Raw genomic sequence first — 21,506 nt, 5'->3', positions numbered from 1 at the left:
AAACTTTGCAACAGTAATGAATAATCATGCTTTGCGTTTGTGATTCATGCATCAGCAGGGGAAGAAGCGCTTGAATCTGTTTTATGCCCTTCCATAGCACTAAGAAACTCTGAACCAAGTCCCACCCGGGATACTTTTTAGTCATTCCTTTGAGTTCCTTCTTCCTCAGAAACTTCCTGTTCTTCCCAAACACAAGTGTTCCCATTTCAAACTTCCCTCACTATTTTGCAGAAGTATGCCACGGATGCGTGTGTCAGCTTTCCTCTGTTCCCTTTACTGGGCTTGCTTCGGTCAATAGTTCTCTATTTGACTTTTGAGTAGGCTACTTAAAAATGCGGACTGTCTTTATTGTATTCCTGAAGACCTCTGCTCTGCATAATTTTTCATGAGGAAATACAAATACTTATAGAATATTATAAAGAAGAGCAAGCCAAAACATTATGATGATGTCCTCTAGAGCAGCCTTCTGCCTTGCCCGCGCTTCCACAGGACCGCTCCCTCTCCCCGGCGCGGCCGGCTCCAGCGGCGCTTGCCCGCTGCCTAGCGCCGTCGCTCACCGAGCTTCCCAGAGCAAGGCGGGGCCGGCGGACGGGCGGGAGGGCCGACAGCACGTCTCGGTGCAGGCCGGGGGAAGCCACCAAGCAGCTGTTGCCGGCGGGAGGCGGGGCGGGTCCCGTGCGGCCTTGCGGAAGAGCCAGGCGACTCTTCGCCGTGGGGCAGTGGGAGGTGTGTGGGGTGCGGAGTTGCTTTGTTTCTCTGTCCGTGTCACTTGCAGCTTCTACCGAGGCTCTGGCTGTACGAGGTCAGACCTGTCGGGTGCGCGTCCGTGCGCACAGCCCTGCAGAGAGAACCGGGCCGCGGAGGAGCCGGTGCAAGGTAACGCGGGCCCGTGGGGCCCAGGCGGGGCCAAGCAGCTGCAAGATGAGGTCGGGTGAAATCTCTGGTTCAAGGCAGCAGCGTCAGGTCTGGAAGCCTTACAGCTTCGGCGTCCCCGCTGCTTCTGATTCCCACCTCCTGAGCCGTGTGTGGCTGCACTGCGGTGGCCGCGCTGGAGGCAGGGAGCGTTTAAATGCCCGAGTTACTCCTGTGTTGACTTTTTTGCCAGTTGCCTCCAGTGAAATTGCTGACTTGCACTAAGTTAGGTGAGATTTGCAGGACTGGTAAGAGCTCAAATCGTATCAGGTTTCATTTCCTAGGCTTAAATTCCTTGTGAAGGAAATAGAAAGGCAAAAAAACCTCAGGAATTCCCCGAGTTGGGAAAACTGTTCGTAGTTTGCCTTTGTACACTTGTTACCAGCTTCGGTATTCTTCGGTCGCTTGCAGGTATCCTGCTTCGGGTTCTTTTCTCGGCTGCGTTCTTTACAATTAATAAAAAATACATTTGTAATACAAGGCGGTGGTTGTTTATTTGGAGCATGTACTTTATGGTGTCAGGAAGTTAAATGTTGCAACACTGCTAGAAGTAGAGCACTACTTTTGTGTGTAAGGAAAGCAGCGTGCCACCTTCCTCAATACTTGCCCAAGACGCCTATGGAAGGGCCGAGTGCATCACGGAGCTGCTGCTGGGCTCGCTAGGAAGCCACTGTTGGCGCAAGTTCTGCTTTGAAGTGTGTCTTATGAGAGAAGTACTGAGATAGTTTTGATAAAAAGCCGCTCGTATCAGTGGACATAAACATCACGTCTGTAAATCTTTAAAGTACTTTTTGTAATTACTTGAACCAGCACTAGGGCTTAGGATGAACGGCAAGCCATGAGTGGGCTGTGAAGGTAAAAGGTGCCAGAGCTGAGAGTTGTAGAAATTAATACTTGAGGTGTGTAGCTTTGTAACTCTAGATGTTTAATTCATTGTAGCAGTAGCGTGCACTGCCTTTTTTTGAGGTGTGTTAATTTTCGTGGTTCAGGTGCCGGGCTAGCTGTTGTGCTGATTCTTACCTCAGGCTGTTGCTGCCCAAGCTTATGTTGCCCATAGCTGCATGCGTGCTATGCTGTTAACTGTTGGAGCCCTCTCACATAAGTGCTCTTCAGCAGCCTCTCTGTTCTCTAAGCCTATATGCCTGAACAAACATGTAAATCGGTAAATTTTATATAAATGTGGGGTCTGTTAGCTCGGGGCAGGGGAGAATACTTGTAACTAATTGCTAGTGTCCAAAAGAAGCACATACTTTGCCAGCGGACCTCACAAGATGATATATTACATTTCAAACAATAGTAAATGTGTTAAAGATTTCTTCACTATACATTACAAGTCCTCCCTAGTTCTTGGTAAGCCTAGTTGGTCAGGTACTTTTGATGCCAGCACTAAACAATACTAGCATACCTGAAAGTGACCTTGTCGTGACTTGATTACTAACCCAAGTGTTGTATATTCTTACCCAAGTATAGTAGACCAAGAATTATCCTACAATTAGTCTTATTCTTTGGACTGTTATCTATAGTGAAAATGAACTGATAGTCTAGTTTCAAATAATTATTTTATGTCTGTATGCATGTTTTATTTTTAAGCTTTCTTTATTTTGAAGTCTTGGAAGATCATGACTGTTCTAACCAACAATATGAAATCCCTTTTTTCTTCTAGTTAGAGTAGAATTGGTGTAAGATTTGTTAATCTCTCCTTTCTTGTATTTGTGGAATTAGTAAGCCAGTGTAATTTTTAGTAAAGAGAAGCAATTGTTACTAAAATTGGATGTGGTTTCTTCATCTTAGTTGTTAATACAGTTTTGATTTGGAAGTGTATTTCTTGCAGAGTGCATCATTTGGAAGCTTTTCAGGTGAGATTGATGTACTTTTAACCTCCCACCATCCATGTCACAGACAAAGAAAATAGTTCTTGTTTATAATGTGTTGTGGATCAGTTACACAGAATTTCCCAAAGTTAGCCTTCATAGCAGTGTGTTTACTGGTGTCAAAACAGGATTAATTAAAAAACTTTACAGAGAAAAGAATATGACTTTTGTAGTGAACCATCTTAGAAGGGGGCACAAAGGTTACACTCATAGTCATGTCGTGCTTTTTTATAGGGCTCTCAAAATGAGGAAGTTGGAAAGTAGGTTTGGTGAGGCATTAGTAACTCTATGTAAATACGTTCATTTACACTTATTTCTGGCTCTAGGAGGAAGCATTTGTAATGCTGTGAAATGGCTGGTGGATACAGGAGGCAGCTGTGGTTTTTTTGACCTGTGCCAAGTGAAAGTTCTCTTGGCAAAAATTGTTTCTAGGGTTCATGAGGTAGTCGGCCAATCATGCATGGTTTTGTAGAAGCCGTCTCAGATTTATAACAAGATCAGAAACTAATTATTTTTTGTGGCAGGTTTTATAACATAATTTTTTTAGTAATTGTTTAGTATTTAAAGAGAATTTCATCCTTGAACACCATACTTCAGTTCCAGCGCAGCTTTGAAGGAGATCATTTTATCCATGGTTGTAAATCTAATCTAGAGTTAATATTACTTGCCCTTTCTGAGGTAGTTGTTTAAATGCAGGGAAACACACTTTTGATTTAGTGCATTGGATAAATAACAGAGTCCTTCTTTTGATACCTTTTACAGCTATTTCGGTAACAAAATGAAGCCTATGAAGCTACACTATTGGATTCTCTGTTGGTTTTCTATGGCATTATGTTGTTGGTGTACTTTGGATAAATTCACTCAAAGGTAAGTTATGCTTCAAAAAGAAATCTCTGATAGTTCTGTCTTAAATGCAGAGCAAGATAGTTTAATTAGTGTAAATTTACCGGTTTTATTATGTGCTATTTTTGATGTGTTATTCTTCCCTAGGGTGACTGGTAAAATGAGGTATCTGCATTAACCGAAGGAGTGGGAGCCATGCTTAAGAAAAGCTTTATATTTATTAATGTGTCATCATGAAAAAAGAGGAACTTAAATTACATTCGTTACACTTGAAAAAGTTTATAATCTTGCTTTAAATGAGTCATTGAGACCTGTGATGTAGAAAAGGCAAAAATCAACCCATTTTGGAACCTGTAACAAAACCCTGGAATTGTCTCTATTCTAGGGCATGATTATTTTTTTATTGCACTGATCCATTGTATGCTTGTTTTTATCTCCCACCCCCCGCTTGCTGTTTTCTCAGTTCCAATAATTTAAAATTACTTCTCATACAGCATCCCAGCTGGGGCTGTATCAGTGCTGTGCAGCCTTTTGGTGCTTGTTGCACTTGACAGAATCTGAGCCTGAATACTCAGTTCAGTGCTGAACTTCATGTAATGGCTACACTGCAAATGTTTGGTAGCTTAAGACAATATGCTGAGGCTTCTTGAATCCCCAGGAACTGCGACAGGGCTTGGCCATCTTGGTGGCTGAGGCAGCACTAGAGAGACAGTACTGAACTGCAAAGGGTAAAAAAGGGCAGGATATCCCTGAAGCTGGAAAGGTATTGAAAATTACTTTCCTGGGAATCCAGTTCTGAGCTTAAGCTTTTGCAGACGAGAAGTTACATAACATGGGAGCATCCCTACTCTTCACATTAAGAAGAATTAGCTTTCTTGTTCCCCCTTTCTTTTGTTAGTATAACCTCTGGCAAGTACTAATGAAGGCCATGTGGCTGTTAGCTTCCAGAAAATAATAATGTATTTTGACAGTACTGCACATAGTACTGTCCATTTGATCAATTTACATTTTTGTTTTGGTTTTTTTCCCCCACTTTCTGTTTTAGTTGATCACTTAGTGTGGTTGCTTAATGGCTAAATATATTGGTTGGTGTGTCTGAAGCAGGTTTTTCATCTGCTTCAAGTTTAGCCACAATAGATCTACTCCAAATTGTTGGAAATGCCTCTGTAGAAGTGGGCAAAGACAGATGTTTTTGACTTTCTCTTTCCTCTGCATAGGAATAAGATAATGGTAATGCCACTGTGAGTTGTAGGTCTCTTTATTCTAAGAGGCTTTGAAACACAAATGCTTTTGTCAAACACATGGTATTCCTTCTTTAGTTCTTGTTTAGGTAACCTTAAGACTCACAGTTTGATTACTTATTGAATTACTTAATTTATGGTAAGCATTTGAAAAAATGTGGCATTTCAATTAAATGTTTTTGAAATTATAAAGCATTTTTAAGAATGTAGTGTTCAAATGAAATGTCTATAAAATGAAGATGGCATTATTGAGATTGTTTTTATTTTTTATTCTGAATTGTATTTTTTATCTAAAAGGTGGGACGCACTTGCAAGATGAAATTTGATTCCTGCAGTGTGAACTACATTGCTTGTGGTTGTTCATAGTCTTTCATTTTAGAGGAGCAGTTGCAGTTCCAGGAATATAGTATGCCCTTTTTTTTTTTTTTTTTTTGCTGTTATACTTATCAAAAAGAATTGGGAGACTCTTAGCATCCTAAACAAAGATACCTTAATTTTTGTTATAAAAGCTTGCCAGTAAGCAGTCTCTCAAATATAAAACAGAAAAACATGTTTCTTCCATATTTAAGAAGTGGAAAAGCATATGGAGGTAGGATGCAAGGGGAAGGAGTTCAATTTATTTATCAATGGGCAGGTATTAGCAGGTTTTTTAATATATTGGTTTTGTGATTTGTTAGTTTTGTACCTCTGTGTTTGGAGTTCTCAGATACTGCAACAGAATCTATAAGCAACAACCAGCTGTAAAATCAATGCATTGATGAGTAGGCATTGTCCTGCTGTCTGAAGATGTTTTCTTTTTTAAATGATTGAGGAAAATAGGATTTGTTTTTCTTTCTCCAGTGACAGCCCTCATATCTGGAAAAAACTGTATCTTGCTCATCATTGGCCAGTGACTGTATGTAAGGTAAGATTTTTGTATTCCCTTATTTATCCTGACAAAGGTAGTATTGGACAACAGAGGGTTGAAAACAGAATGAACAAAACCCATCAAGCATTTAATCTTCCTTATGCCTCTATGTTTATGAAAGCTTTCACTGATCTTGGTGCAACTTTTGCTACTTCACCTGAGCTCCAGAGTAGCAGTAAACAAGACAGGGTCATTGTGTTACAGATACAGTTGTCAATGTTGCTTAGCCTGGAGAAGAGGAGACTCAGGGGTAACCTTATTACTCTCTACAACTACCTGAAGGGAGGTTGTAGACAGATGGATGTTGGTCTCTTCTCCCAGGCAGCCAGCACCAGAACAAGAGGACACAGTCTCAGGCTGTGCCAGGGGAGGTTTAGGCTGGATGTTAGGAAGAAGTTCTATACAGAGAGAGTGATTGCCCATTGGAATGGGCTGCCCGGGAAGGTGGTGGAGTCACCATCTTTGGAGGTGTTCAGGAGGAGACTTGGTGCTTGGTGCCATGGTTTAGTTGATTAGGTGGGTTGGGTTGGTTGATGGGTTGGACGCAATGATCTTGAAGGTCTCTTCCAACCTGGTTTATTCTATTCTATTCTATTCTATGCCCTAATTGCTTGTGATGTCATGTTGGTTGTGAACTCAGTCCTAGGCTTTCCTCAGACCCTGTAAGGAGGCCTGCCTGCCTTACCTAACTAAAGACTTGAACTATCTCCTACATAACAGATTTTAACTTTGTTATGTTAGCTCCAGTATATAGTAAGTCATCAAATACAGAATCAGTTGGGGAAAAGGGAGCTGTAAAGCTGTTATGGCAGTTGTCTCAGTATTTCAGTATTTGAGGGGTGGGAACCAGAAATCAACCCAATCTTCCAACATATGTCTGTCAAAAACGCAGCTAAGAGATGTACTACTTAGGCCCCTTTTGCTATTAAATACATACTACCATCTGCTAAATAGAACATTTTTCTTGTCCTGGGAATACTCAAAGGCCTCTCCTCATACAGCTAAGTTAAAAATTATGGTATGTGTCAGAATGGAAGATGAGATCAAGCTTACTAACACAAGAATGAAGAACTGTTGTGGTAGGGCTAAATGGGCCCAGCACAAACACAGGCAGGTCCTAGAATGTCTAGACATGGTTCCACTCTCCTCCCCCCCTCCCACATGAGTCAGGGTAACAAGGGAAAAGGGACAAAAGAATAGGGCCAAACATGTCTGGGTAAACAAGCCTCCTTTTGGGATAAGAGCACCTGTACTGGTCACTGCTTCTCCCAGACCAGGCCTGTGTTTCTGCCTTTTATGGCCGCAGCCTGACAGAATCCCATTTCATTGGGTAACTATTTGCTGGCTTCAGTTGCCCTATTGGCCCAATTGAATCTCAAGACAAGAAGTGTTTGTGTTTTTTGCAGAAGCAGCAGGGGTATCCATCTTCTCTGACTAGTGTTTGCTGACTTTATGATATTGATTAAAATGATCATTGGAAAAATACTATGGCTAGAATTAAAAGGGAGGATGAATGGAGCTGGCCAAAGCATGTAAAGTGTGAACCAGTGTGTCATAGGTTGCATTGACCTCACAGTTCTGCCAGCACACAGTGTAACATCAAGCACCTGATGAAATGTGTAGAAGAAACTGCTAAGAAGGTTAGTGCTGTGATAAAAGAGAATTCATTCCAAATTTAAAATACTCTGGGCTTTCTTTAGCATGTCTTGAGTAGCATGGCTAAAGATTGGATAAGGAGTGCAACTGGCACTATTCTTGTTACTGCTCTGAAATGAACAATCTGGATAGCTGTCATGTTGTTTTTCAAGGAATGATGCATTAGCTGATGGCTATTGCTATTAATTTATCCTGTTTTGGGCCAGATAACTCTTTCAGCTTTACAGAGCTTGTGTCACGACAGGAGAGATACTGGTCTGCAATGTGTCTGTTGAAAACACTCAGGAAAAACAGCTGTTGCTGCGTTTCATTGTTTCTATTTTTGGTGGCAAGAGAGGAGAGGAAGGAAATGAATGCAGAACAAAGAAGTCTTGCAGAGCTTGCAGTTTTGCTGCCACTGGCCTGTGGAAGGCAATTAGTGAGATTACAGACCTCTCTCTGCTCTTGTCTACACTCTGTTCTTGTGCTGGCATCACATAAAACACATTGTGGCATAATTAAGACAGGATGCAAAGCTGGAAAAAGAAGACTATTATTAAGGGGAAGAAAGCACGAGGAGGTTGTTATTTACTGGCAAAAACCTGTTTACTAAAAAGAGACCTCATTACTAAGCAAAATAATTAGGGAGAATACACTAATGGTATTCTGTGATGTGTGAACGTGCTTTCCTTGTTTGGTTGGTTTGTTTTGTTCAGGAATATGTACTCTAAACAATAATTAACATACAGGCTGTTTGTTGGGGAATTTTGGCTGGGTGTTTTAGTTTTGGGGTTGGTGGTTCACTTTTTGGCTGGTTTTGGTTTTTATAGGAATGTACATGTGCTCTCCTATTCTTTCCATTCTGTTGTCCCTCAAGTCCAAGTATTTAAAAATCTTACTCTAACCATTTTACTTGTAATAAGCAACCTATTTCAATTCCTTTTTGCTTTTTTCCCCTACAATACAACAATAAAACTACTTCTGGATGCTTAAAGATGGTTGTGTGTTTGTTTATATTTTAGTTTATTTTGATGGGTTTTGTTTTAATGGCTCTACACTCCTTGAAAAGATCTGATGAGAAAAGTGCAGAGAGCTGCCACATGATAAATACAGATTTAACTCCATTCATTTATCATGGATCGGGCTACTTTCTATTACCTGAGAACCTGTCCTTTGTCTTGTTTTTGTGCTGCCTCTTTAGGATGCCCACTGGTATTCACTTGAACTGCTTCAAAACTTGAATACCAGTTGGTCTCTGCTAAGTGGCACAAGCCATGATAGCTTTAAGAAACTGGAGTTGACCGCTTTCTGGTTTGGGCAAGCAAAACTTCTGTCTTACTAGGTCGTTGGATGACCAGTGAATGAGTTTTGTTTTTCTCCCTTTTAAACCATTATCCCTGGACAGATAAATACCCTGTGTGTCGTTTTTCCACAGATGAGTACTAATGATTGCCAAGACCCTCCAGAATATTGGACAATCCATGGACTGTGGTATGATGAGTGTTTCTGTTTCAGCCAGGAAAGGAAAAAGGCAAATTTTGTACCAAGATGTTTAGTCTCTCTATCTCTCTCTCTGTTTTTTTTGGTAATGATTCCTTGAACCTCTTGTCCTGTCACTGCAGGCCCTTGCAAACAGACTCTCCCCACCCTTCAGGTACTGGAAGGCCGCTATTAGGTTTCATCAGAGCCTCCTCTTCTCCAGGCTGAACAACCCCAGTTCCCTCAGCCTGTCCTTGTAGCAGAGGTGCTTCAACCCATGATTATTCTTGCGGCCCTCCTCTGGACCCACTCCATCAGGTCCATGTCCTTCCATTTGCTCCCCCTGTATGACTTTTACACAAAGTAAGAGGGACTCAAGGGCTTAGTGAAGAACTTCTCCATGGGAAATGTTTTGGCCATGATTAATGTCTTGAATTTTTACTTCTAAAACATTGTAGATACTGGTGAGTTACTTGCTTTTTAAAATAAAATCTGTAGCTATAATCTTGCATATTTAAAATTCGAGCTAATGATATATTGTAGAATGTTGTTAGTTGCCATTACTAATTCAGGAGACATCTTTTTTTCCCCCCATGTTTATTTTTCATTCCTAGGCCTGACAAAGGTGAAGAGTGTAATAGGAGTTGGCACTTCAATGTTACTGAGATTAAGGTAAAACAGAACAGATGTACCAAGCAAAGCTGAGTGCAGTTGCTTTTGTACACAAAATCATTTAATCATAGAATCATTAAGGCTGGAAAAGACCTTTAAGATCATCAAGTCCAACTGTAACCCAATCAAAATGGCCACTAAACCATTTCCTGAAGTGCCACATCTACACGCTTGAACACCTCCAGGGATGGCGACTCCATCACCTCCTTGGGCGGCAGCCTCGCCACACCCTCAGTAAAGAAGCTTTTCCTAATGTCCAATCTAAACTTCCCCTGGCACAGCTTAAACCTGTTTCTGCATACATACTACATGTAAAATCTGTAGCTTATAATGTATTGCTTAATATTTGTTGAGAGATACATTCTTTTAAAGACTCTGGAAATTTGTGAGATACTTCTGATACTACCTGAAACTGCAGCGCTTGTAATCATAAGCAGCTGTTCCTACTTGACTTTTTAGACATGCAGTTTGACTTGTTAGCCAAATCCTCATTAAAAACAATTCTAGAGGTGGTGGATCTGCAGTGACAAAAAGTACCTGTGAAAAAGAGCTTGTAGTCAGTGTTGTCTCTTCCGTTTTCTGCCACAAATCCAGAACACACAAGATGCAAGAGTTCAGAGTACATTTTTCTGTGCGTTCTCCCAGGGCATTAGACCTTTTTTCCCCCTTTTTTAGAAAAATTAATTGAATTTTGTATTTTATTCAGTTGTATGGTAAACAAGGGTAAAAGGCTTGAGCCCATAAATGTGAAAAGCTGCATAACTGCACAGCTTCTGTAGAATCCTTTGAAGGAAAATCTTACTAACTGTGATATTTTTAGGATCTTATGTCAGACATGAGACACTATTGGCCTGATGTGCTTCATTCATCTCAGAATCGTACACAGTTCTGGTAAGTACAAAAAAACCTGAAAAGTATTTTGGATATTATTTTATAGAACATTCTGCTTGGGTTAGTAATTCTTCAGGTGACTTGTGCATGGGAAGTAGTTTCCAGGAGTCCACTGAAAGTAGTGTCTCTTGTCAGCTATATTTACCAAATAAATCAATTTTCTTGTTTAGAGCACCTGCAAAGTGCAGCTGTTGAAGAGAGGCTATGGCAGAGGTTTGGGAGGAAATCAAACTTAGTGAAAGAGAGAGAGAAAAACATGTGTTCTCTTCCCTTTTCTCTAGGGGGACGAAACAGCTGCTGTTGACATGTTAAATCTGAGCAGCAGTAGCACTCCTGGGACATCACAGCTAGCTGCAAGAGCTTCTGGGTCTGTTTTCTCAGCTAGCTTCACTATGTTGCTAGCGTTTTGGGCTTCTTCACAGAGAAGGAAATGGATATGCTGGATCATACTATCCCCTTCCCTACAGAATTCTCTCTTTTACTTTCCTAGCATCCTAAAATGAGGTCTGAGAATTTATTTAGAGATCAATCTGCTTGACTTATAGGAAGGGAGAAGGAGATTTTGATCTGACAACAGAATTGTTTCCCTTCTCCATGTTTCTTTTGCTTCTGAATAATCAGACATTTGGACCATTTGCTTGTTCTCAGAGTCTTAGACTGATTCCACAGGCATCTCATGGCAACCTAAACTTGTGTCAAAAGTGGTAGTCTCACTTTCCCTCCTTCCAGTAGTCTGTTCTTGCCCTGTACTGGGGAGAGCATGACTTTTTTTTTTTTATTTTTCTGTGACAGCACAAGTTTGTCATCTTAAACTGTTCTAGGAATTAAAATAAGAAAAAAAGGTATTGTGAATCTAGCACCTCCCATGCCCTGGCCACCTACCTGTTCATGAAAACTGGTGTATACCAGTCCTTATTAGCAGAGATACTTTGGTAGGCAGCAGGTATGAACAGATGCAATCAAAACTTTTTCCCTTTCAGTTCAAGGCTAGCAAATAGTAGTTCTTCCAAAAGCTGGAAGTTACAAGCAGAAACTCCACAAAAGCAATTAAAAAGTCAGGCTGTAATACTGCAACTTGTTCGCTTTCAATAAAGTGACAAATGCATTGTAACTGATGGCTTAGAGCTTGTAAATGCAAGCTTTAGGCTAACTGAAAGCCAGTAAGATCCTATCGTACTTCTACTTTCAGGTAAGGTACTTCAAAATAAAACAAGCAAAAACCAACAAAACCACAAACAGGACTCTGTAATATAAAAACCCTGACAGAACAGAAATATGTATCTGAAAGTAAAACTGACTACTGAGTTTTCTTTGTTGTGAACTAAAGGCATCTTAATTGGGCAAAAATCAAGAGCAGGGACAAGCAAAATGAATATTGAGTATCTTAGCATATGATACCAGGGCTCTTCCAAGACCCCCATAACTGTTTCTCTTTCTCCCATAACTGTTTCTCCTTGGCTTTATCTGTAATTGTAACCTGGTTTAAAAGGGAAGGTAAGGAATCTTCCTGGTCATTTTAGGATGATTGTGAGTGCTTCTCTAAAGGTAATGATGAGGTGCACATATCTGTTCACCTCATTAACTTCGGAGCTGTGGCCATTGCTACTCAAGCTTGAATTGGACAGGATAGAATGCCTTCATACAGGGCAGTGGGTTATGTGTGCTTTGAATCTCAAAATTTATCAACTGAAATCGTACCTTTTATAGTAGTTAATAATTTCTTGGGCCAAATGATTTCTAGATGAAGATAATTCAGTTTATACATATGATACAGAAAAAGGGATCAGTTGTTCCTAGTCTACATTCTGTGGTTAGCACTTGGACCTGTGCTTTACAGATCTTCTTTATTCCTGCAGTAATAATGATCCAGTCTTCAAGCTGGGTGGTTGCTTATAAACCTTGGATCGACCTGATGCTCCTGAATTTCTGTCACGCCTGTGTGACTGTGACTGGGGGAACTTTGTCGTTGTTGTACATAACACAAAGCAAAATCCTTTTGAGGTTCACCTTCCTTTCCACACAGCTGAGTTGTACCAATTTCGTTGCTTTGCATTTCTGCAGTTCCCCAAAAATTAATTTGTATGGCTTAGCTTTCTTTTGTTATAGCAAACTCATTTATATATTTATTAACACAACTTACTGTCTGAAATGATTTTTCTTAGTCTGATGGGACTTCTTGAGCTTCTTCCTTACTCTTCTGATAGGTCAAAAATCTCATGGTAAATGATTCTACCAAAAAGTATATAGATGCTGCTGTAATTGAAATTCTGGGAGTGATTTTCTTTTTCTTGGTTTTGCTGTTTGCACACACAGTACTTTCATAGTGCAGTGTTCTACTTCGCATATAGCCTTTCAGATACTTGATTTAAGTATACTGGCTTGTGCAGCACATACATCTGTAAATAATGCTCTCTACAGCTTAAGTTTTACTTTCCTCCTATAGGAAACATGAATGGGAGAAACATGGCACTTGTGCGGCAACACTTGAGGTCCTTAATTCTCAGAAGAAATACTTTGGTAAAGCCTTGGAACTGTATCAGCACATTGATCTTAACAGGTATGTAAATGACTTTGGTGGTCTGCCTCTTATTTAAAACAGTTTCTAAAACTTTCATATATAGCCTAAAAAAACCTTTCCAAACATCTGATGGCAGAGGGGAAATGAGTGTTGACACAGATTCATCTTAATGTTGGAATTCAGAAGACAGGTTGTCTACTCTGAGAAACATATCTCTGGTCACTTTAGAGTCTGGTAAGCCAGCAGCATTGCTTGCAGCATCATTTTAGACAACGTGAGCCAGTCAATTTTGACATGTATCAGCTATGCCTCAGTACCAAAAGTTATGATACCGGTAAACTTATAAATTAATGTAAAAAACCCACACAAACTTCTGAGTCATATTGAGGCCCAAACACTTGTTTTTAGAAAAGACAGTTCTCTGCTTGGAAGAAAAGACAAGCTGGAGTCCAAATTGTGCAGAACATCCTGCAAAAATGCTGAGAGGTAGCAGTAAGAGAGGGTGTCCTTGCCTGAAGGCAGGCAGCCCTCTGCTGTCCTTCCAAACAACCCCAAAGTGACTCTCTTGCTTTGTCCTACTGGCCACTCCAGATGAAAAATCTTGATGGGAATATTGTGGCTTGTACAAGCACTGCATATACACGTTCTGCCTGCAGGTAAATGCCAGAAGGCCAGAATCCTTTCCTCAGCAGTGCTGGATATGGGTAGGAGAATGTTTGATGTGGTTTTGTTGACTATGAATTGTCTCTGTGAGAGAAAGTACCTGAGAGATAAAATAAATTCTTCTGTATATGGAAACATATGTTAAAACTCCCATTTGTGTTCTGTCAGCATCTTGTGCAGGCAATCTCCTGATAAGGTCTCATTCATTTTACATATGCATGAAGGAAATCTGTGTTTTTCCCACCCCTCTTCCTATTTTTGTAGGTGTCTTGTAAAACCTTACAAGATTTTTCTAGGCACAGTGTTTAAAAGCATGTCATATGCAGTGTTAACAATGTCTGGTAAGTTAGTTGCCTAAGTGGATGTGATAGCATGACTAGAATATTTTACAGATGGCACAGTGACCACAGTGACTCTACATGAGCATATGTAACTATGAAAACCATAAAGAGTGAAACATGTTGAAGTTAATTGCTCAGAGAAAATTCTCCATTATAAAAATGAACATACTTAAATTAGTCTTTACTCAAAAGAATAAAGACTGCTAATGTTTTCATTGTACTTTGTCTATACTTGAATGAGAAAAAGATGTGTTGGTGATTACCAATTTCCTTTTGGAAACAATCTTTCAAAAAGAGGCCATCAGGCAGAGTCCTGTAAGAATGACAGGACACCCATCTATTTTATTTGCCTCCATATATACAGTATCAAATGATGACAAACAGCTAAACCTTTGTAGGCAACTGGGTTAAATCTTACCTGACTTTGGAAGTGTTGAGCGTTATCAGCACTCACAGATTGAATCATGTGAGATGATGAACATTCCTTAAAGAAGAAGCTGGAACTTACAGATTTGGCACCTATTGGAGTGGACTTCCCTCAGGACTGAATCTAAAGGAAGGGGTACTCAGTCCAGAGGTTCTTGAGAGTTACCTTCTTTCTTTTCTGTGAACAATGTTTCCTCTTCAAAAACATAGTTGTCAGGAAATGTTTCTGCAGTGACACTGATGATGATCCAGATCCACACAATATGTCATTTTCTTCAGTGTGCTGTGTGCCTCAGACAGCTCAGACAGTGTTAGAATTTAGAGTGCCTAGAGCAGCCTTTTAGGTCTGTCTCTGTCCCACAGGGTTATGGCTCAAGATAAGGGAAAGGAGGCAGTTAAACTTCATTCCCCTATCTGGCACTCCACAGAGCATTCTGGAAGTCCAAGTAACAGTAATATTGTCCCTAGCTGTCTGAAGACTCAACTCTTCATGTTAAAGTGAGGCAGAGAGTTCTTCCTGAACCTGCCGAGTTGAATGGGAGGCAGCCTTTCGGAGGAGGGGAAGCTTTCTTAGACCTGATAGAGAATGGAAGGCAAGTTTCCCCATCACTGTAATGCTTGCCAAATTCTCACTAAGATTATCTGTTTAATAATTATGAAGTTATGTTTGTGTACAGGAACCGTGGAAAAAATGCTTTATCTTTCTTTCAGTTGTCTCCTGAAAGCTGGGATAAAGCCAAGCAGTTCATATTACCAGGTAAGAGGCAGGTTTTTATAAAACAAAATCATGTGTTTGTAATTTCCAGCAGGACTCAAGTAATTTCCAGAGAATAAGTGATCTTTTTTTAAATTACAGAGTTGTTTAAGGTTTTATCTAAATGTTTTGGTGAATTTAACAAGCTGTTGGAAGATGTGCTGCGACTTACTAATTTTACACAATTTTTCAGATGACTGCCATAAAGGAAGCTCTTACAAGATTTTATGGTGTAACTCCAAAGATCCAATGTCTTCCTCCAGAACAGGTAAAAACCCCAAGCAAACACACAGACAGTCCTTGAGCCCCCCAAAACTGAAAAACAAACAAACCCCCAAACAAACAAAATGCAAAGCACTTTTTGTATATAAAAAAAGGGCAAAAATAGAGTGAAAGAATCTGCAGCATGGTAAGCCTTGGGTCTGGGTGTTCCTTGTGTACACAACTCTTTGCAAATTGGGTATCACTTGGTTCTTGGGGTTGAGTTCATAAAAATCGTTGTTTGCATTGTGACTCCAGTGAGGTCAGTTTATATTACTGTTGCCACATGCTTTTCTTAATGTAGAAATATTGCTAGTGGAGGAACTGTTCATTATTTCTCTAACAACTTTGCTGTTAGTATGCTTACCCAGAAAGAGGGAGCACTGGGCTTTGAAGGTCTACTAATCCTAAAAGATTTGAAACTGCACCTCCACATTGACTGCTGTAGACACCACACTGGAGGTATTGCTGTAGTTGAGTACTTTCTACTCCTAATAGTGTTTAATTGCCATGTAGTAAATTACTAGAACTAACAAGTTGTAATAAAATGTGTATTTTATGGTTAATATTTCTGTGTGGTGGTATCTTCAACCACCGCTGTAACTTGTTTACAAGGTGTATTTACAGGTTCTGTTATTTGGTTATGAGTGATGCACTTCACATATGAAACCAGGTACTCATAACTTGTTCCTCTGTCCAGTATCTTGCCAGATGCTGTGACTATGACTGGAACTTGCCCTTGGCTCAGAGAGGGCTCGGGGCCTCTCTCTTTGTGTGCTCCATCGCTGGGCCATAGCCTTTCTGTAGCTCTTTGGGGATTCAGTTCTCTTGGAGCTTTTCCCCTTTCTGCCTTGGTCCCAGTGCAGGGCCTGGGTGTAGTTGTTGCCTGTTGGGACAGGCTCTTCAGCTGCTACTCTGGCGGCATTTGGCTCTTGCTGTCTGGTGAGAGCAAGGCAAGTTGCCTGCCTTCTTGGCTGCTTTAAATACTGTCCCAAGACAATTAATGCCCTTTGGTAACAGAGAAACCTGATAACTGGACCTATAGGATGGGGCATATCCAAGTGTGGCTGGGGATACACATGGTTCAGAGCTGTGTCACAAAGTTAATTATACATGCTACATGTTTATCTGGACCCCAGGAAGTGTCCAGGTTTGCACATTCACTGGTGGTGCTTACAAGGTTAATTACACATGCTACACATCTTTCTGGACCATCTGGACCCCAGGATCTGTCCAGGTTAGAACATTTGCAGGTGCTTAGCCCATTGTCTGGGCTAGAGCGTGTTTTGGGGTTTGACCCTTCAGGACACAAGTGTGAGCTGGATGGAACCAGTGACCGTTGTTTTTGACTAGGGTATTCGTATCCACAGCAATCTACCCTTCCCTGGGCACCTCTCATGTTCTGCATGAAGTAACTCAATGGACAAAATATTTCAGAAATAAGGTGGCTCAGAGGCTTTTCTCTGAAGTAGTTCTCAAAGCCACTTACCTGAAGAAGTATAAAAGGGCATTTTGGTGTGGTTCAGGATTACAGTAGTCTTTCCTTTTGAGCCAGCAGTGTATAAAATTTACATTTCTTTCTACTTTTCTTTGCCTGTGATTGAACTGTGAATAATGATACAGTGGAGAATATGGTACATTGACAGCAGTGTGTTATAGCATAAAATACTGATCACCATATCTGAGCCAAAAATGCCTTTGATATTTTGATGCTTAAAATGTATTGCACACTTGCTGTGTTCTGAGGTTTCTTAAAAAAAAATAATTAAAAATTAAAGTTTCTAACAACAAAAAAAAATCCTTAACAACAACCAACCAATCAATCAAAAAACCCAAACACAAAACCCCTCAAAAAAACCACCACCAAACAAACAAAAAACAACCAGCCAAGCAAAGCCCTGCCAAAATCAAACAAACAACGAAAACTTTTGTCTTGTATGTATAGTGTCCCACTGGGTGGTTTCAAAACCAATGTTCTTCCATATGCACTTTGTCACACCTGAGCATTTGGGGGAATTTTTGTTTATTTTGTTCCCCACGTGAAAGGCTCCCATGCATTCCTGTGTTCTTCATGGACAGTATTTTTCTTCCTCTCCTGTAGTACAAAAAAAATGACATTTCTGCTACTTTTATTGACACAAATGCAGAAGCAAGCTGTCAAAAGCAAGTTTCTTCTTTTGGAGAATCTTCTTTGTCTCAATTCCCATCTTGCTGCAGAAGAGCTGGTGAAAGATGGCTTTCGGGTCATGTTCCAATAGTCACAGAATTCAGGTAGAGTTCATTGTTAAGGTGAACAGCTCCCGTGTACTGTGCAAATTTAGTAAATACTAATATAAAATGTCATGACACTTCATAACAAATCTCACTAGTTAGGCAAATTCCCCAAACTGTTCCCAGGTTATATTGTTGGAATGAGTTTCCTTGTCTGCTTTTTCCTTTAAGACTAGTATGTACTAGAAGTTGTTCAGAATGGGTGCCTCCGGTACTGGTCTCCTTCACATTTTTCAAGTGGCAAATGCCCCAAAATGCATTACTTTATTCTATAAATAAGGCAATCGATCTGAAGAATTGATTTATTTTCTTCTTCCCACTAAGCTGATCTCGTCCCTCATGTTTCTAGGGTGAAAAAGCACAAACGCTTGGTCAGATTGAATTCTGCTTCACCAAACAATTCCAGCTGAGAAACTGCACCGCATCGAAGGGTGAAGCTGACCCAGTGCCAGCTGACTTGAAGTTTGGAACTGAGGAGTTGTCTATCTGCAGTGATACTCTCCCAACCTATTATCCTTCACAGGTTCAAGTTCACATATGAAGCCCTAAGAGTTTGAAAATTTTCAAATAGCACCAAACCCCAAACCCTTAAGCATTATACCTTGGAAAGCTGTCTTGGCTTATAAACAGAGCTTTGCAATATTGGTATCACAAGCATACTGTGAAGATTTCTTCTGGAAAACATACTTCTTTTGCCATTAAAAGAGAATGGTCCACACTGTAGTAACAGTTACACTGGCTGTATTGATTTGTGTCACAGATTTACAGCTTTGCCAGGACTTTTTGGCTTGTTTGAACCAATATTCAAGAGAAGTGACTCAGTAGTTACAGTTAAGTCTGCTGCTTCAGACACCTTTGGCTCTTGCCAGTGAGTCAGGGAAATGAAGTCATTCTTTGTTTTGAAAGGATTCTTGTCTCTTCGAGATAAGATGACAATTTCGTGAAAAGAAAACACTGAAACAAAAAGTAGTTAAATGACCTATCTAGAGGTCTTTCCCAGACATAATACACTGTTACACCTTGCATAAATTTCTTCTCCAGGTCTTGGAAAAGACCTTTAGGATCATCCAGTCCAACCATTATCTACCAAGTCTGGTGCTAAGCCATGTCACTTTGCACCACATATGGACATAGATGATCCTTTGAGATCCCTTCCGGCCCCTGAAATTCTGTGATCTTTTACATGCTTCCAGGGATGATGATTTAACCACATTCTGGGAAGCCTATTTCAGTGTTTGATAACCCTTTCAGTGAAGAACTTCCTTCCAGTATCCAATCTGAACCTTCCCTGGTGTAACTTGAAGCCGTTTTTTCTTGTCCTATCATTGTTACTAGGAAGAAGAGACCAACACTTACTTCTCTGCAGCCTTTTCAAGTAGTTACAGAGAGCAAGAAGCCTTCTTTTCTCTAAACTAAACAACATCAGTTCCCTCAACCAGTTGTTGTGTTCTGAGACCCTTCATCGGCTTTGTTGCCTTTCTGTGGACGCCTTTAGCACCTCACTTTCTTTCTTATAGTGAGGACCCCAAAACCATGCACAGTACTCAAGGTGTGGCCTCACCAGTGTTGTGACAGGGCGACAGTCACTTCCACTGCAAACTTTTGAAGAGTGCGCTCATCCAGATCATTGATACAGATACTAAAGAGAACTGACCCCAGTACTGAGCCCTGGGCAGCACTGCTTGTGACTGCCACCAACTGGATGTAGAATAGAATAGAATAGAATAAACCGGGTTGGAAAAGACCTTCAAGATCATCGTGTCCAACCCATCAACCAATCCAACACCACCTAAACAACTAACCTATGGCACCAAGCACCCCATCAAGTCTTCTCCTCAAAACCTCCAATGACGGCAACGCCACCACCTCCCCAGGCAGCCCATTCCAATGGGCAATCACTCTCTCTGTATAGAACTTCTTCCTAACATCCAGCCTGAACCTCCCCAGGTGCAGCCTGAGACTGTATCCTCTTGTTCTGGTGCTGGCTGCCTGGGAGAAGAGACCAACATCCGTCTGTCTACAACCTCCCTTCAGGTAGTTGTAGAGAGTGATAAGGTCACCCCTGAGTCTCCTTCTCTCCAGGCTAAGCAACCCCAGCTTGGATTTAACTCCATTCAGACAGTTTTTAACCTAATGAAGTGCCCACCTGTTCAAGCCATGAGCAGCTATTTTCTTCAGGAGGACGTTGTGAGAGACTGTCAAATGCTTGACTAAAATCCAGCATCCACAGCCTTTTCCTCAATCCACTCAGCAGGTTACCTTGTGGTAGATGGAGATGTGGTTTGTCAAGTAGGACCTGTCCTTCCTGAACCCATGCTGACTTGGCATGGAGAAGTGCTGAACAGAGGCTTCATCCTCAGAATCATTAAACCTTTCCTCAGTCAAAGACCAGAGATGACAATTTTTTAATGAATTCTTAGTGAATGAAGTAACAAAGATCATGTCCAGGACATCATTCTCTGGCCACATCTCCCAGCTGCTTATAAGCCTTGGAAGTTGTATTCCACTGGAATGTATATAATTTCAAGAGTTGCATTAACACAATTTAAATACAAGAAGTAGACAAAGATATATCAGGAACTTTAAAATCTGTTTCACTTCTGAAAAGAATCACTTCCTTAGGCAAAGTAAAATATTGCCAGCTTTGAAGAGGCTTTGTGGAAGATGAGTGCTATAATTTATGCACCATTAAATAAATTCACTAAATCCCAGCAGGGAGCTTTATTTGTGTGGTCTCAATGCTCCACAATGAGTCTTATCTCATTTGTGTGCTTTATGTGTGTGCTATCTCATGCAAAATGTGTAAGCAGCCTTTGGGGGTGTAGGTTAAAGCATAGGGTGTCTGTGCTCTTAACAGGGACAGCCTGTCTTTTTAGTCTATGGGGAGGCTGTTTTCTCCTGTACTCTCACTCTCTTCCTGGCCTGCAAGGAGCCACCTTCTGCCCAGTAGCCCAGCTCCAGCCAAGTTTAGAGTGTGTGGGATGCACAGGACTGGAAAAAGCAGCTTCTACTTAGTTTCTTTTAGTAGATACCCGTGCACATGTATATCGTGCTTAAGGACACATCTGTCTCCCTAGCAGCAGCCAGCTGATCCACTACTGCCAACAGGGACAAGAGGCGGAAGAAGCAAAGGGGACTTCTCCCTATTACTCCTGTTCTTAGTGGGGGGCAGTGACTGGTTGCCATTGGGAAGCTGATGGGCAAAGCTACCTCTGCAGACTGAAGGAGGTAGAATAGCCCTCAGTGGGATCCCCACAGGCTCAGTGGCATCCCTCAGCAGCTGGTGAGTGCTGAGCTGTGCTGATGTTCCCAGTCACTGCCCATTGGAAGGAAAAAAAATGCTGTCATGATTTCATTGCCCATACAGGAGGAAAGTACACTGAAAGTCAGGTCTCACAAAGAGCAAACCTAGGTATCTACAGCAGCAGAACAGCAGGTGCTGGCTTTTATAGTGAAAAGAGTTCTTGAATTTGGCCTCAATTCAGGTGTGTTTGTGCCTCAGTCAGCTGCATACTCTGCTTGGATCTGTCTGTAAGCACCATTAAACTATGGCCATATGAGGTCGGCTGTGCTGCCAAGAGTGTTATTGCTGCCTTGATAATGGTACTGGTGATGCAAAGAGAAAATGTTAGGACTTTGCAAGTTGCTTTTCCAGGAACAGAGCAATCAATAAGGAATGTTGCATTTAATCTAAACTCAGACTGTCTTGCTGCTCAGGCAGCTTCTTTCACAAGGTTCACTGCATAGCTTGATTTCCTGCATGTAAGTATTCTCTGCTCCACAAAGTTGCCATAGTATCACCCAGAGCTGGTACAAATAAT

The 21,506-nt window shown here is 41.0% G+C and overlaps 1 protein-coding gene across 2 annotated transcripts; it reads left to right on the top strand.

The window, feature by feature from the left end:
• The first annotated feature begins 755 nt into the window (after positions 1 to 755).
• On the top strand, positions 756 to 19,146 carry RNASET2 (ribonuclease T2). Of its 2 annotated transcripts, none has more exons than XM_009906346.2 (10): positions 756 to 876; positions 3,546 to 3,650; positions 5,708 to 5,771; positions 8,845 to 8,900; positions 9,503 to 9,560; positions 10,381 to 10,451; positions 12,895 to 13,008; positions 15,111 to 15,156; positions 15,347 to 15,421; positions 18,035 to 18,770. In XM_009906346.2, exons 2-10 carry the CDS (start codon positions 3,562 to 3,564, stop codon positions 18,224 to 18,226), a joined length of 765 nt encoding a protein of 254 aa, XP_009904648.1. In that variant the 5' UTR covers positions 756 to 876; positions 3,546 to 3,561; the 3' UTR covers positions 18,227 to 18,770. The 2 variants fall into 2 exon arrangements, with proteins under 2 accessions (XP_009904648.1, XP_054018750.1); XM_054162775.1 differs by having other exon boundaries at positions 863 to 963; positions 18,035 to 19,146.
• Positions 19,147 to 21,506: the final 2,360 nt, after the last annotated feature.

The sequence above is a fragment of the Dryobates pubescens genome, chromosome 6 (genome assembly GCF_014839835.1).
Source record: "Dryobates pubescens isolate bDryPub1 chromosome 6, bDryPub1.pri, whole genome shotgun sequence".
NCBI lineage: Eukaryota > Metazoa > Chordata > Aves > Piciformes > Picidae > Dryobates > Dryobates pubescens.
Note: the sequence above shows the minus strand (reverse complement) of the source record. Positions and strands in the feature narration are given on the sequence as shown.

Coding starts and splice junctions, on each gene's coding strand:
- RNASET2 (XM_054162775.1), top strand. CDS start 3,562: ATGAAGCCTATGAAGCTACACTATTGGATTCTCTGTTGGTTTTCTATG. Junction 3,651..5,707: donor TTGGATAAATTCACTCAAAG/GTAAGTTATGCT, acceptor TTCTTTCTCCAG/TGACAGCCCTCATATCTGGA. Junction 8,901..9,502: donor TGGACAATCCATGGACTGTG/GTATGATGAGTG, acceptor TTTCATTCCTAG/GCCTGACAAAGGTGAAGAGT.